The 16,731-nt window shown below is 39.9% G+C and overlaps 1 protein-coding gene across 1 annotated transcript in view; it reads right to left on the bottom strand.

Annotated features, from left to right (window-relative positions):
* niban1a (niban apoptosis regulator 1a) overlaps nt 1-16,731 on the bottom strand; it is a 30,782-nt gene that overhangs the window by 8,942 nt on the left and 5,109 nt on the right. Inside the window, exons 2-6 of the mRNA XM_054602615.1 lie at nt 7,249-7,379; nt 6,203-6,331; nt 5,964-6,078; nt 3,104-3,268; nt 1,866-1,981 (exon numbers count right to left, since the gene is read on the bottom strand). Coding sequence (XP_054458590.1) covers nt 1,866-1,981; nt 3,104-3,268; nt 5,964-6,078; nt 6,203-6,331; nt 7,249-7,379 — 656 coding nt within the window. The remainder of the gene's footprint in view (nt 1-1,865; nt 1,982-3,103; nt 3,269-5,963; nt 6,079-6,202; nt 6,332-7,248; nt 7,380-16,731) is intronic.

The raw sequence follows: 16,731 nt of genomic DNA, 5'->3' as shown, positions 1-16,731 counted from the left end.
ACCTATTGCTAAAGCAAATTTACTTTAAATGGTGTGTGTGTGTGTGTGTGCGTGCGTGCGTGCGTGCGTGCGTGCATGCGTGCATGCGTGTGTGTGTGTGTTTCCTGCAGCAAGTCACACTTCCTCTCACCTCCAACTAATTGTGGCTAAACACAATGTGAGCGAACAGCAACACAATGGAGCATTTACACTTTTACACAGTTATAATGAGGGAGGATTCCTGCACTGCTTTAAAGAGAACGGAGAGGAAAACAGCAGGAAGCACAACGGCAGAGCAGAGAGCTCGGGAACAGAGGAGGAAGGAAGGGAAAAAGAGAGTAAGGAGGACGGTCCGAGTGAACCAAAGCTTCTCTCCTCCCATGTGATCTCAGTGTTTTCTCTGCTACTGGAAGATTACAGCAAACTGAGTGAGAGGATTCAAATGAGCCTTGCCTCTGAGGAGTACACGCCCTGAATCCTTCATTCATGCAGATACACTGCAGTCTGTAAACAGGAAACAGTGAGAGCTTTTTATCGTTGTGTCTCTGAGCTCCAGTCACAAATGAAACAGTGACAATGAGGTTTTTAGGGCTGTCTTTCACCTTTAAAGACATGGAAGCTAAAGATGATATCCCAAGAAGTTTGCACGCACAAAGACAGAAATATACACACATTCATTTTCTTGGATGCGGACCTGACTTAATATCTGAGGACACTTTTAAAGCTAAATTTGATATTCAGAGCAGGGGTATTGCCTCCCCACGGCTCTCAACATGGCGACAACTGAGCTGGCAGCTAGAAGCTAAACGTGCTAACAGTGTAAGCAACAGTACTGAAAAAGCGAACAGTGATTAGTTAAGGGGGAGCAATTTTTCTACTTTCTATTTAGCCTACTCTTATTTAAATTTATTTCTATTTGTTGGTGTTTTATTCTTATTAAGTCTGCATTTATGTTGGATAACTTTTTTTGGTGAAACGCATTGTGACAATTTGCTCTTGAAACGTGCTGTGTAAATAAATCTACTTACTTACTAATGACTGCTATGCATATCAATACTGAGACACACAATCTTAAGAACTGTCATTGACAGGCACAAGAAATACATCTTTTTACAAAAAGGGATTCATATATTCATGGATTAATATTTGTGTATTAGATAATATCTATCACATATTGTATGAGTTCCAGATTGCTTTAGAAAAATGTCATGTTATGTGTGGGAAATATAAGTTTTTTTGTGTTGTTTAGTACATCTGACCCCTGCTGTAGGAACTGATGGAGGAACAAATGTGTGGTTCTGTCTACACGAAGACATCATCGTCATCATCATCATCATCATCATCATCATTACAACAACACTGACACAGTTCAGCCAGAGTGTGCTGCTCCACAGACAAATGTTCTAGTCTCACAATGAGACTTCCACTGCAGGTGGAGGGGTAGATGAAACGAGAGAAAAATTAAAGTATTTCTCTCTTCTATTTGTCTTTTCCAATCTCAGAAAGCTTCTCTGTAGACTTGATGCCTGACACTTGTGTTGAGTTTCAAAGTAATTTTGCGCTATTATAGTTTCTGAATTATTATTTGTTTTGTGTCTTTGCAATTTAGATGCAATATCAATGTCACGTCTGTTTGTTCAGTACAGAGTCAAGGCGTGGTTAGCCTAGCTTAGCATAAAGCCTGGAAACAATGGACATGGTTAAAACTCGCTGATTTACATATTCTCGTTTCTCATTTGTTTAACCAATAGACCAAATTGTTAAGATTTTCCTTTGGTGGAGATTAATCCAGTAAGCATTTGTTGACCGGAGGAGGAGCAGTTGTTGCCAATGTTAATTCTACTGAGGATCTGAAAACACCAAAACATTTGAATTTTGGGACGTACCCTGACATCACTTCCTATCAGCATGTCCCAGGCCTCGTATTTGCCTTTTCCCTGTCTGTAGAGCTGGATGGCTTTGAGGAAGGCCTGCACTTCACAGGTCTTCTTCTTCAGGAAGTCTGACAGAGAGGGGAGGGATGGAGAGATTAACAAAAACCTACATAAATAATGTTTCATCAGTCTCTAGTGTGTTCGCTTCATTCTAAAACGAGACGTGACTTAAATGCCTCATCAACTCGCTCGGCAGCACAGAGCAGAGATGTTCTGCTTCAACTCGATTATGAAAAGGCCCGTCTCTTCTCCTTGGAGGTGGTGTGGCAAGTCTGTTGCCATGGTAACTGCTGAAAGTGGTTTAAGTAATACCATGCAACCTAAATCCATCTCTCGAACAATCAGATGCTGCCGATGATGATACAGTGCCGTTACTTCTCAAAAACATTTATGCAGAGTGTAAAATGGATCATTAGAGACCATTTGTTGAAAAATGAATGTTAGACATTTTTAATCAATATGTTACTGTAGGTAGAACCATTTTATTCCATATCAGGGCAACTAACTATTATCATCATCGTCGAGTCATAGGCTGTTAAATGTCAAATAATACTGAAACTGTCCATCACAATGTCTGAAAGTCCAAACATATTTAATCTACTATCATACTTGATAAGTGTAAGGAAAATCTGGAGCAAATGAAAGTAAAAAAATTTACTGAAACAGTTAATTGACAATCAAAACAGTGACTGAATCATTTTCTGTAAATCGACTAATCAGATTGCTTCAGCTTAATTCCAGATCACTCAATAGTAATATGTTATCAAAATGCAAATAGGACCTTTTATGTGTTTTTGACAAGTATGACTCAAACTAAGGAGAAGGTGGCTGAGTCTTCAACCTCATTACTTCTTTGATACAGACTGTCATGTATCATTAGTACCAAATATCAGAAACGCTAAAGAACTGAAAGATGTCATCTAGTGTCTCGTTTGGTTTCTATTGTTGTTTGTTAGACTCAATTTAATTTAGTGAAGTTCTTCATTACTTTGGCTTCTTTTGTTAGAATAAGAAAGGATTTTGTGGAAAAACAAGTTTATAATCCTCAAATGTAAGATCAAATCCTGTAATGAGAAACAAAACCCAGCCCTAAACAAGAACAAGCCAGCTGCCATGGCTGTGTTGTAACAGAGGACGGTAAACCTTCTTTGAAGTATTCAGATCAACCTTATCTTCTCACAGCGTCTCACCTTGGTTCTGGTGTCTGATGCAGTCTGACAGGATGGAGAGGAAGCCAGCTTGTTTGGCCTCCTGTCTGAAGCAGAAGTAGGAGTCTCTCCTGTAGGGCAGACGCAGGTAGACGGGGAACTGTCCCGGCATCCCCGACAGAGGAGGAGCAAAGTCCTCCTTCACACCTGAAACAGAGAACATGGAGATCAGCTGATGGGGATCAGCAAAAATAAACAGAAAGCCGTTGTTTTAGCCGCACTAGCAGCTGTACAATTGGTCTGTCGGTATTTCTACACTACATAAGTATACGTATTGATATTGTGGGTTGAGTTTATAAGGGAGCAGTGTGGAAATTAAATGTGTTATTTCACTCCTGCTCTCCGCGTCTTCAGCTCATTTAAGCATCAACACTTCATCACGCATCATTGTTCCTCAAAGGCCTGTTACAGACTGAGAAGAAAAAGATGCATGAATGACTCCTCAGCCCTCATATATAATGTTTTAGGCTCTTACGGGTTCAGTGACTGCTCTACGTTGTAAACCACTAAACCAGATGAGACTTTGACCTCCTTCGAGTAGAATAAAAGGCCCTCAGGTCAGATGGCAGCACACAGTATGAGCTTCCCAAACAACAAAAAAATCTCTTCCTGCTCTATTTAAGTCAGGGAGACTTGAGTCAAAGAAATCACCATTTATACTGAAGGTTTATTCAGTCAGATTCCAGTTAAATCAACAACAGTAAAAGCTTCAACACATACGGAGAATAAAACAGTGTTGACAATGATTAATCTATTTTCAATTTGAATATTTTTTAAACATAACAATATGTTATTTGGGGAATCATTTTGTCAATCATTAGCCTCTAATTGTCTTATAATATATTTGCCTGGTCCGTTCAGTATAAGCCATAAAATACATAAATTGTGCCTATTTTATATAGTTAATTGAGCTCAGTATATTGTGGGTATGGATAATTATTAAATTATCTAGTCGATAAAACATTTTACTGGATGATAATTAGTGTTTTTTAAAGACCTGCTGGCTTTAGTTGAGTGTTACACACTGTTTAGAAACAGGCGAGTGAAACCGGTTAGGATCCCACACAGGTCAATCCAGGTGAGCCCTGTGGTCTGAGGGCAGCAGTACTCTGAGTCTGTTCCGTCAGCCATCGAGTTCTTCACTATGTGGCTGTTTATTTAGGGAAAGCTGCCCAGTAAATACTTTGGAAACAGTCTGGAACAGAGCCTGTCCAAACCTGCCTGCTTCTACACAGGAGATCAGTTGTACAGCTGGATACTCAGCACACTGATGGATACCGTTAAAGTATCAACTGTAGTATTCAACTGTAAACTCAGGTTATCAAACAGTCGATTCCTGCAGGCTTTTTCTTTTGGTGCATTATTTCTTTAATGCTCATCATTTATTTTTTTTAGTTCAATATCACCACTTTTGTCCAAAACAATTTAAACTTGATTTTATGGCTTATAACAGCTGTTTGCTGCTGCCAGAGGACACTATTCCCAGGGAGTCTACATAATTAAAATAAATACACAGTCAAACTGCAATTTGTTTTTTAAAATAAATGTATAAACTAGAGTAAACTAAATCAGTGATCATGATCAAAGTGCTGCTTTGTGCCTGCGTGTCTTTAACAATGTTCTTCCTAAACTTCTTCAATCCTTCTTGGCTCCCCAAACTCCCACCTGAGCTGCTTTTAGCTTTGTTGAGCACCCGTGGGTGGGAGGTTGTTGTTTCAAGATCACAGTGGAAAACAGGTTTCTCTGCTCTTCCATTAAGATAGAAAGGCTTAAAAAATATAATCAGATCAAATATCTGGAGCGAAAACAGTGAGCTCCAGTTTAAGAGCTGCTTTTTCTCCAATGCGTGAACAATAATACCCTTATTGAATGGAAAGTGATATGTATTTTAAATATTTCTGATGGAAGGTGATGATTAAGATAGAAAACTCTGGGTCTGAGAGATTGGAAATCTATATGTGGAATAATTTATAAAATATTAACCTGCTGATTCCAAGCCAATACATGTCTCTGGACAGATAGTCAGGAAGACTGCAGACACATTATTAGCACTTTGAAACTGTGATGTCCACTGCAACCCAACACACTCAATTATTGGATAAATTGAAAGTAATTGGCAATTTTTGCAATTTCTGTTAGTTGACATTGATATTGTAAGGATCTAATATGCTTTATATCAGTGGTGTAAGAAGAACTCACATCCTTTAATTAAGTAAAAGTAGAAATACCACAGTGTAAAAATTATTCCATTCCAAGTTAAACTTTGAAATAAATAAAGTAGCACAACATATAAATACTCAAGTAAAGTACAAGTATATACAAATTGTACTTAAGTACAGTACTGTAGTAAAATGTACCTGGTAAAATTCCACCACTGGCTATCTTTAGCATATATGTTGTGTAGCATTACGTTGCATACGGTTAAGCTTTAATTAAACCACAGCTGATGCTAACAGGAACACTGAATAGACAACATATTCATTATCATTTTCCACGGAAGATCATGTAATATTCGGTTGTGCTCAAGGTTGCAGTGATTCACACTTTTTGGAGATATATTTTCATTGATATAACTGCTGACTTCTGACTATTCTTATCTGGCCCATAGGGGTCCGTCATCAACAACTGCTTCAGTTTGGACTCTTGTTCCTGCTACGGATTACGAATGGTTCCTCTTTCAATTGCTTGTATATATGTACGGTATGTACTTTTCTAGTTTAATATGGATTGAATTAGAATAGAATAATTGCATTGCTCCATCTTATGCATACAAGTAATTGATGCTCTGTATTGTTTTATTTCACTTTATCTGTTACTCATAGGTATCAGATATTTTACTCACTGGTGTCATCAGGGAAACACTGGTCCACCATGGTCATGTACTTCTCCTCTGTGGTCAGAACGGTGCCCCCTGTAGGCAGCAGCTTCTGACGGGGAGGGATCCCTTTAACAAAAGTCTGGTGGAAGAGGAGAGAAGATAAAGGGAAAAAAAGAGGGCAAGGGGACAACAAAAACAGAGATGAGATGTGTCCTTTTGCATGGGAGTGTGTATATAGATCAATGTCTGACTGTCACGCTCACCTCCAGGCCATCATGACACTCCAGGCAGTAGTTGGCTCTCACCACCACGTATCTCTCCTTCCACTTCCTGGTCTCGTCAAAGAAAAGGACACTTTCCTCATACAGCACCTCGCCCTCCTCCGGAGACTCCTGGTCAACACACACATACAATGAACACAAAACGTGGCAAGAATTGGATTTTGTCCTTGGAATTCTCTCTGCAGGGAACGTCTCATACGTACATTTGAGTGTGACCATTATGAACAGCTATAAACACTTCTGATTTCCGACCCAACCTCTACCGTAAGAGAGTTGCTGTTGTTGATTTTTTTTTTATATATATTTAATTTCTCAATACTTTGTGCAGAACATTAATGAGGCAGATACCTCAAAACCTGGACAGATGAATCAAAGCTGCCCGGTGAAATATTGCAAGAGTGAAGGGCTGCATGACGGTTAACGTGCACGCCAGGATATGTTTGCGTGGCTGTTTCTTTTATACTTCTTTATAGTACATTTACATTAGTCTTCATTGGAAACCGGCAGAAGTTGAATCAACCAATCGGCGATCACGTGCATCTTCGGAGAGGCATAATTCCAACTTAAGTCCTGAAAGATTGTTTTGTGCCCAAACATGAAGTCTTAAGACGCTGTTGCTCTTAAAGAATAATTGTGTTGAAATACATCAGCTTGACCATTTTATAAACTCCTCACCAGGTGATAACTTGGACAAAAAGCGGCTAATTACCTTTGTTTACTTTTAATTTCTGATCCTTATTTCTGGATGATTGTTTTTCTATCAGTCCTTTCATTATTGCGTCTGGATATAATAAAGTTGTTGGCTTTTCATCACAGCTTTCAGACTGATCCCTAGACCTGTCTCTGTAATTCAGTTGACTCCTCTCTGTCTCACACAGCTGGATGACATCACAGCTGTTAGTCACACCTGCACATGTGCTCACTGCTGCAGTTACTCAGCCAACCCGTAAGCAAACGTCTGATTCATGAGACCCTTTCTTAAAGAGTGAATGCTGACTCGGGGGTCTGGCACCAGTGCAGACAAGTACCCTCTGTTTGAGCAGCTGTGTGATCTTCTCTTTGTGCTGCTCCAGGTCATCTTCTACCTCTGCGAAACGAGCCAGAGAGAATTGCTTCCTGTAGTACGGAGTGAACTCCTTCAACTCGGCCTCGGCCTGGCCTGCAGGAACACAAAGAGAGGAAGAGAGAGAAACAACGGTTACTGACTGGTTTTGGTGGGAAATTAAGCACAGATTACATTTGAGGATGGCTTTTGAATACTGAGCGAGAGCATTATAGTTGGAGTCCTGGTCAGGTTTCAGCCAGACAATAAGAACGAGGCTGCTCGGCTGTGGGCATGTTGTTTCATGTAGAGGATGAAATATGAACCAGGAAGTCCTGTGTGAAGACTTCTCAAAGACAAAGACGCCATATCTTTACTCACCTCAGACCAGATTCTACAGAGAAGTGATTAACAAACTGTCGTCATGCATGACCAGGAAGAATAGAAAAACACACCACTCAAATCCATAATACAAGGATGTCCCTTTTTTTCTTTCTCAGAACTTAAAATAAAATACTTGACATTTTATAGACTACTGTAAATGGTTATGTTGATTAATCAATTAGTTGCAGCCCTATATTTGACCTTACATACATTGAACAATTAATGAATACCTGTTTCAAGTCTTTATGCTAAGCTAGGCTAACCACGTCCTGACTCCAGCTCTGCCCTGAACACAGACATCCAAACATCTTTCTATCCAAAAAAAAAACATTGAAATATTTCTCTAAGATTTATTAGATATAAAGAAGGACAGTCAACTGAAACTAAAAACAAACCACATGAAGTTGGAACTTCATTTGTCAGAACTGCTCAAAACGTTTTGGACGTTTGTGCAGTGTTGCGTTTGCCAAAGAACTTCACACACACACACACACACACACACACACACACACACACACACACACACACAACAGAGCTTTCTTAAAAACAAATCCTGAGCTCATCTTTACGCTCATTTTCCATCTCTTCCTCAGTGCTTAGACGTGCCAAAGTCTTCCTCCAGCCTGGATAACAAACACCAGATGATATCACGCTGTACCCGAGGTGATCTCAGCAGAATACTGTAATCAGGACGCTGAGGCTGCTGTTGGTGTCTCTCTGGATCGTGTGAGTAACTTCTATCTAGATTTCAAGCTTCCAATCAGACTCTGTGTCTCTGTCCAAATCTCTGAGGCGTTTCTCACCACATCAACCAGAGGCCTTTTCACTCGGTCCCTCCTGTGGTCTGTCAACCTACGACTAGCTGGCAGTACATGCACAGGATTACTGAGACAAAAAAGGGAAAACTCTCCGATTTCACTCCGTTCCTGTTAGAACCAGGCCAGATTCCTGGCGCGGAGGGATTCAGTTTCTTAGGAAAAAACAAAACAAAGAATAAAGCTCTGTCAAAGTCACGGTAGAGCGTTCACCATTTTCTGTCGTCTCTCTGCGCGGCTGCAAACCACATCACACAAAAAAAACATTCAATGAGTATTTACGCTGCCTCAAATGCTCAATATCCACAAACTATTAACAGTAATTCCCAGTGACACATCCTCCACTTAATGGATAAACATGCCTGAACAGGCGGCTGCTGTGTATTGTCTCCCTCGCTGTACAGTCAGTGTTAATGTCATGGTCGGTGTGCTCTGTCATTATCTCAATGGGATGTTTTACAGCAAGCATGATGGCACGGCGCCACGACAACCCGGCTCCACATCACTATGGTAACAGTAGCTGTGGCGCTCCATCACACCGTATGTCTGGGTTAGAGATGAATTCAGTAAACAGACGCAGGAAATTAAAACACAAGTGGGGTTTCCGTGGCTCAGTTACAGGGCAGAAAAACAATTCTTCAATCACAAAAATGTAATTAGGGTATTTGAGAGGCTAGTTATACACATTATACATCCAGATATGATAAAGAGGATAATTATTGGATACATTTGTAGCTATTATTAATATATAATTTCGTTAAGCGCCTTCAACATTAAAGTGACCTCCATTTTTCAATCTTAAAAACATCTTTAACTATGGAGCTAATTCAATAAAACCCCTTAATATGTTACAAACAAAAAAAGTAAAATATTTTCCATTAAGTTTATCTTTAAGGTCCAAATTTTGGGTAGCTGTAATTTTTATATTGCATATACTGTAAGGGTCGTTAGCTCTTTAAACCGCCTAAAAAATGCAGATTACGCCATTAAAAAAGTATCCTTAAATTAAATTTGAAAATATTTCAGAGCCCAAATGTAAACCAAAACTCCCAACTTAAAAACATCTTGAATTGATGTCAAATGTTTCAAATTGTGTAAATAAAGGTTATGACCTGTGGAAAGCCTTGAGATGAAGGTGTTTTTAAGACATATTTCTGGCCACCAGACCAAACATTTAGTCACACATTTAGATTCTGATAGATTAGTGTTTAGTAAAGGATTAATGACGGGGATTTTAAAGGTTCTTCACAGTAGAGCAGAGGCTGTTTCTTCATCATAAGCGGCAGTTTGGAGCTGTGGATGGAGGATCTCAGGGGACCTCCTTGTTTTTTCCTCAGTCCTTAACAATGCAGCATGTAAAAAGGTTAGCCCTGTGTCTCATCTCCCCATTGACCCCGACCAGCCTCCCGCTTATCCCTCCACTGATCAGCTAGTCAGAGTGGATATCCTGCTCCCAGACGTGGGCCTTTTCCATCTCCTGGCTAGGAACACTCCATTTAGGGATTCAACCTTTATTGGTGGATGGTGGAAGTAATTGGTGGAAGTAATGGTGGAAGTGATGGTGGAAGTAATTGTGGATATTTGGGGGCAGAATGAAAATGTTTTGCTGAACCCCTGGTCTCTTCTGTAGCGACATCATTGGTACAAACAAAGAGCTGCCCAGAGGATGAACCCTTTCTGTCAGGGCAAAATATCAACTTTATACAGGAGATATCTAACTCTAACTCAAAAGGTGGCTGATCCAGGTGCGAAATAGACACGATGATGTCATATAATCTAAATCTTTATGAAAGTGAAACAGGGATGTTTCTGAATGTCACCAATGCACACTTGCTGACATGCGGGTGGAGGATGTATGGTCTAATGTGCTGCAATTTTTGATGAAATACCTGTTGGGACATCATTAACAATAAAAGGTTTTGGTGCAAAGCTAACTTTTCCCTTTCACATTAATAATCCCTAAAAGCCTCTCGTCTAGCACCACAAACTTTATATTTTTCAGTTCGGTTAGAGGTTTGGATCTAAAAAAAATGTGCTGCAAGAAAAAGTCCATTCAGCTCTGAAAAGGTAAAAATCCTGGCAGCTCACACACTGTACTGGCAAGAAAGGACAGACTCTGCTTATGTGACTGTCAATGCAGCCTGCTCTTCTACTTCTGCACAACAGCATCTTGTCAGGTTGGAGGTTAACCTTTTTTCCAATAGAGAGAAGCTGTGAGTCACCCAGGGAGAAAATCTGAAAGTCTTAGAGACACAAGTGTAGTTTTATTCTCCAAATCCTGAGAGGAATTTATTTTATTTGTGAGCTGGTCCAGTCCTTTAGAGGTTTGAGCTGCTCAGGCTGCCAGCCGTGAGACACATACACGTTTCCAGATATAATTGACTCATTATCTGCAATTTGAGAACGCTTCAGCACACATTCATAGTGGAGGATGAACATCTGCTTCTGTGACTCTTCCACCTCTGAGTTCATCTCGGTCCACGCTGCTCCCGAGTTGATTTGAATGGCTGTGAAGTTGGCCCTCATCTGATTGCACGGCTGCCGTTCATGCAAAACAGCTCAAGCCGCTGTTTGTTTAAAATGTTCCTTTTTTTTCCAGGTACAGAGGTTATGCAAACACAGAGAGGTGGCCAGAGGAAAGACGAAATATTCAGACCAACCTTCACACTGCCTTAAAAAAGTTAAAATGTAGAAGATCTGTTGATTATGGCTTCTTAAAGGTGAGGAGTTTTATAAAGTAAAGTTAATAACTTTGGCTTTAGTCACTGCTGCTCAGACAAAATAAGCACTCATTAGGGACTGTGTAGAAATTATCCAGAAGTCCTGGCACGAGTAGAACAACCTCAACACAGATTAAACCGGATATTATGCAAAGTGGCGAACACCCACTGTAAAACACAGTAAAATAAAGCAAAACAGACACAGAGAAAAGTGTCATAAAAGCAACTTAATTGGGCCATTCAGAGCAAATGAACCACAGAAGACAGACATCGCCTCTAAACATACTGTGTTGTGTACAGACACAACAGCAACTGACACATTAGTGATATAGTGGTGGAGCCAAGTTAACCACAGACTGTGATTATAAATTGATGATATGATGCTCACAGTTGGAGTCAGACATAGGAGTGGGAAGTTGTATTATCATTATATCAGCATAATTTGAAAGCTCAGATTGATGCGGAGTGACTTTCTTTCTGATACGTGGTGCTTTTTAACCAGAGCGAAGCATCAAATGGTGATGTTATTATTATTTACCACTTTAGTATTACATTGATCCATGGTCTGTACGTCACTTATCACGTGCACGAGCCTATCCCAGCATGCACTGGAGCACACCCAGGCCTAACATATATAAAGAATCATTCACTCTCATATCTAAAATCTAAAAGACTAAACTCCCCTCACATAATTCCTATTTTCATCAGCATTGACAGATGTATTTGAGGCTTGACGGTCAGAAAAGAGCACATGTTGACTGACTGAGGGAAACACAATGAGGGACAGGTAGACTACAATCAAGAAGAACCCAACTTTTCGCAAGCTGCAAATTGGAATCCATCAAAAACGGTTTGCATTGTTAATTAATGCTGCCATCTGTGCAGAGAAAGAAACCAGTTCAAGAGTTCAGATGAGACACGAACGCATTCTCACTCGCTGCACGCAATGCTACTTTACGCTGTTTCCAAACAGTTTCTGACATCTTCTCCCAAGAAAGCTACATCAACAGTCCAGATTTTAGTTATAAATATTCTTATTATCCTTATTGAGAAAAAAAAAAAAATCTCTCAAACTTGATTGGAAGGCAAACAATTAACGCTACATACTGTATTATTTTAAGTCCTGATAACATGAAAGGAATCAACCAATCAGCTTGCTTGATGCTTACGTCCGTACAATGTAGAGATTCATTCATTCATTCATTTTCCATAAACCTGCTTATCCAGTTAAGGGTCGCAGGGGTGCTGGAGCCGATCTCAGCTGTCAATGGGCGAAGGCAGGGTACACCCTGGACAGGTCGCCAGTCTGTCACAGGGCTGACATATATAGACAAACAACCATTCACACTCACATTCACACCTACGGGCAATTTAGAGTCTTCAATGAAACTTAGCTGCATGTCTTTGGACTGTGGGAGGAAGCCGAGAGAACCCGGAGAGAACCCACGCTGACACATAGAGAACATGCAAACTCCACACAGAAGGCGGTCTAGCATGGGAATTGGTAACCGCTACACCACTGCCAATGTAGAGATTTAGAAGCTGAAATCCCATAACACCCCACTCTCAGCAGACTTGCAGAAATATATATAGTCAGGGATTCATCCCTGGTATTAAACGTCCAACTATGACTCTGTTAATAAAGTTTATCACATTTTGGGACTTGCACATCAATCTAAGTGCTTGATGGTGCAAAGACAGTCTGCTGGTCAGATATGTGGTTCTTTTATCTATGGGGGAACCTTGTCACACTGAGTACTGAATACTTAAAATACTGCAGCACAGTATGTTACACCTGTTGGCACTTTAACAAGAACATGAAGAGCCACACCTGCAGACTAATCCATGATGAAGGCGCATCTTAACTGTGAACACAGAATAATCCTGCGGTGCGTAAAGGATTTACTTTCTAAATAGATTTGTACAACTTTTGTCAGAGAATAAATGCTGTTGAATCCGTGTAAGAATATAGTTGTTTAAAAAATGGTTGATAATAGATTTACATCTTGCAAAGCTGCATTTGAATGCTGCAAAATTTGACCAGTAACTCTCTAAACAAACATACCGACATGTGAGTCTTGAAAACATGCCAGCCTGTCCTCTAACAGAAACCCGTGCTGGTATGCGAGTGTTTGGTATGTGAGCAATGAGTGAGAGTTGTGTGAAGTGATTCAGCAGGAGCGCGACTAACAAACCCCCCGTTCACTGGAGAGACCTGCTCTCCCACCTTCAACATTTACAATGCCACAGAAGATAAAACGGTTGATGCACTGAAACACAAGAGCTCCTGCAGGTTTCATTACCTCATGTTTGAGTCTTCTAGAGAAGCTTAAACTGTGCCTTAGAATTTAAGTAAAAAATTAGGTCAATTTAATCAGTGAATGTTAGAAAGCATAAGAGCCAAGTCTTCCACCAAGGCAGTGTTTTATCACAGAGGTGGACCCCTTTAACCTTAAGGCCAGAAAGAGGTTAGTTGTTATTTCACACAGGAAATGTCTTTACATTGAATGAATGCATATATTGTTCAGGCCATCACATACTAACTAAATGAATTTCAAGACCTGATCTGGGTGACAGCTCATGTGATAAGCATGAACTAAATGACGATGGAAGGCAGCGTCTCATTAAGATCTATATCCCCCCCAAAAAGTGGACTGAGCTCTACTTCAATGTCCTCCATTTATCTGACTTATCCGGGATTTTTGGAGAGACATTGCAAACATATGGAACACATGCAAGGCAGATGTGGCACTGCCAAACAAGTAAGATGCGAAAACACAAAATCACACATACACACACATACAATCATCTCACCTGATTAAACTTCCACTAATATGTAGTTAAGATCTATTCTAAAGTGTCTTCATTGTGATGTACAGAAATATAGTATTTCTATATTATAGTTCTAAGATTAATATCACTCTTTGAGGATTTTGTAAGATTTAGATGTAAATATTATGAAAAAATTATGAAAATGATTTTTGCATTAAGAAGACAAATTCAAATCTGAGATTGATATGTCCAACAGGTAAATCACATGAGGCCCAACGGTAGAAAGTTCCTTTGGTTGTCTAGGGTGTGTGTGACATTGACATGTCAGCACAGGTCATATGTATTCACACACACTAACATGCAAACACACATGATGACTAAGTGAACAAGTATGCACAACCGATGCTGACGTCTTTTCAACAGTTTAAAGTTCGAGAACTCAACACTACATGTCAGATCTCACTAATAAAGCATATTTAATAAAGGCCCAAAGTGCTTTAAAGTGCAGTTTGAAGTACAACGAAATCAATAAAATGCTTAGAAATTATTAATGTATTTTGTAGGTGCGAGGGCATTATGATGCTGCTCCTGCTGCTCAGAGGAGTTGATGAAACTGTGGAGCTCAGAGAAGAGACTCTTTGTGTTGTCAGTCAGGAAATACCCGAGACACCAAGCAAGTTGCTGCAAGGCAGAAAAATGTTGGACAAAGACACAATGTGTGTGTGTGTGTGTGTGTGTGTGTGTGTGTGTGTGTGTGTGTGTGTGTGTGTGTGTGTGTGTGTGTGTGTGTGTGTGTGTGTGTGTGTTAGGAGGAGGGGGCAGTGAGTCGGTGACAGAAATATGAGTGTGTGTGCATTTGTTAGCTTTTTGGTCTTCTAATTTTAACAGCAGAGAGAGTTTTAATACATGTCCATGAAATGGAAAACACATCTCCTCTCCGGGTTAGCTCATAGCACATATTTTACTCATGTGACTACTACTGTTTTTGTATAAAAATGACCAGAAATACCAGGTATACAAACTAACCTCTTTCAACCGCAAATTAAAAAGCTGAAAAGATAAGTCAATTAATCAATTAGCCGATCAACAAAGGATATCATTTATTAAGCTACAAAAGTATACATCCTGCTATGCACAGTGGTGCTTTGAGCTTAATGTCAGCATGCTAACATGCTCCAAGTGACGATGCTAGCAGGTTGATGTTTAGTAAGTTAAATGTTCACTGTGTTAGCATGCTAACATTAGCTAGTTAGTAGTAGCTTGCAGCCGAGACTGGTGGGAATGCCTTAAGTTCTGCAGGTATTTGGTCATAAACCAAAGTCTTGGACACATTCAAATCTGTTAACCAGAGGATGTCCTCTCCCGGGCATGACTCCCTTCTTATTTCGTAGAACAAAATAAACATATTTATTGTTCATAAAGCTCTAAAATAATCAAGCTTCCATGTTTGTTAGGGGAAAGGGTTGTAATTCTTTTTGTTTGTGCAGCAGAATATTTTCTGATAGTTTAAAGAGCCTTTGAGGACTCTAGAATGATTCAGTGTATAGTGTTGTTAAAAGGACCTTGTTGTTTTTTTGCAGCTGGTCAGGGATTCATCTCTCAGACAAATGGATGCTTTGCTTCGTGCATTGTTTTGCAGTGAGATCACATCAGAAACACAGCACAGAGGGGGAATAGTTAATAATGATAGATAGCTGCGCTTGGAAATGTTACCTCAATAATCATCCCTCACAGAGCCTTAGGGTTTTACTGCCCTTATTATCAGAACAGCGGAGCAGCATCAGATGGGCGTCGCCATGTGAGAGCTTTTTCTGAAACAATAATAAACTCATCTGTCCATTAGCGACTTCACGAGCTGCAGAGCCTGTTTGGCGTTTGCATACCGTCATACCTGGGTGATGTGGAGTAGGAGTGTCAAGGTCTTGACGCCCAGCCCTGCCTCCATTCCTCGTGTTTACACTCAAAATAAGATGCATACAAACTGGAACTGAATGACGGAAAAAAGCTCCATCTGCACTGAGATCGAGATAAAAAGAGCCTGATATGAAACTGCATTTAACACCAGAAAAACTGACAGCAATCTTCACACCTGAGCTTCCCCATTCAACCATGACGCTTTACATAATGAGGCAGAGCAACATTTTGGAAAACGAGAGTGAGATGAGAATCAGTGTGTGTGCTAAGGACTGAGCTGGAGGATGCGGTTATCTTAGCTTAGCATAAAGACTGCTCCAAAGTTAGAAAACTACAGACATCAACACCTTTAAAGCTCACTGATTAACTCATTGTATCTCATTTGTTAAAAATCACAATATCCCACTATATCTGACAACCTGTAGCTTGCACGGTGGCATTGCATGGATGGATACACTGTTATCCGTCAAGAAATAGTTCCAGCACGTAACTCCCCCTTAAACCACAAACTGTATTTATATATTTCATTTTTTTAATGAGTTAATCAAACAAGATAGAACCTGTTAATTAGTGAGCTTTAGAGTGGTTGCTAACTGTATTTTGTTTTTGTTTTGGAGCTATAGCTGTTTCCTCCTTACTTACAGTCTTTATGCTAGGCTAGGCTAAACATGTCCTGACTCTAGCTCCATACTTAACACACAGACATGATATTAACAGCCATTTCTTTAAGTGAGAAAATGTGTTTTTTTTGTAGTTTGGGTGAACAATCCCTTTACTAAATAATTATTAGATAAATGAAAGTTGTATATAATGATGCTGCAATCTCCAATTATTTTATAGTTTCTGGCTACGGTGTTGTCCTTT

Source organism: Anoplopoma fimbria, chromosome 8, assembly GCF_027596085.1.
Source record: "Anoplopoma fimbria isolate UVic2021 breed Golden Eagle Sablefish chromosome 8, Afim_UVic_2022, whole genome shotgun sequence".
NCBI classification, from domain to species: domain Eukaryota; kingdom Metazoa; phylum Chordata; class Actinopteri; order Perciformes; family Anoplopomatidae; genus Anoplopoma; species Anoplopoma fimbria.
The sequence above is the reverse complement of the archived record's forward strand: the minus strand, read 5'-3'. Positions and strand labels throughout refer to the sequence as shown.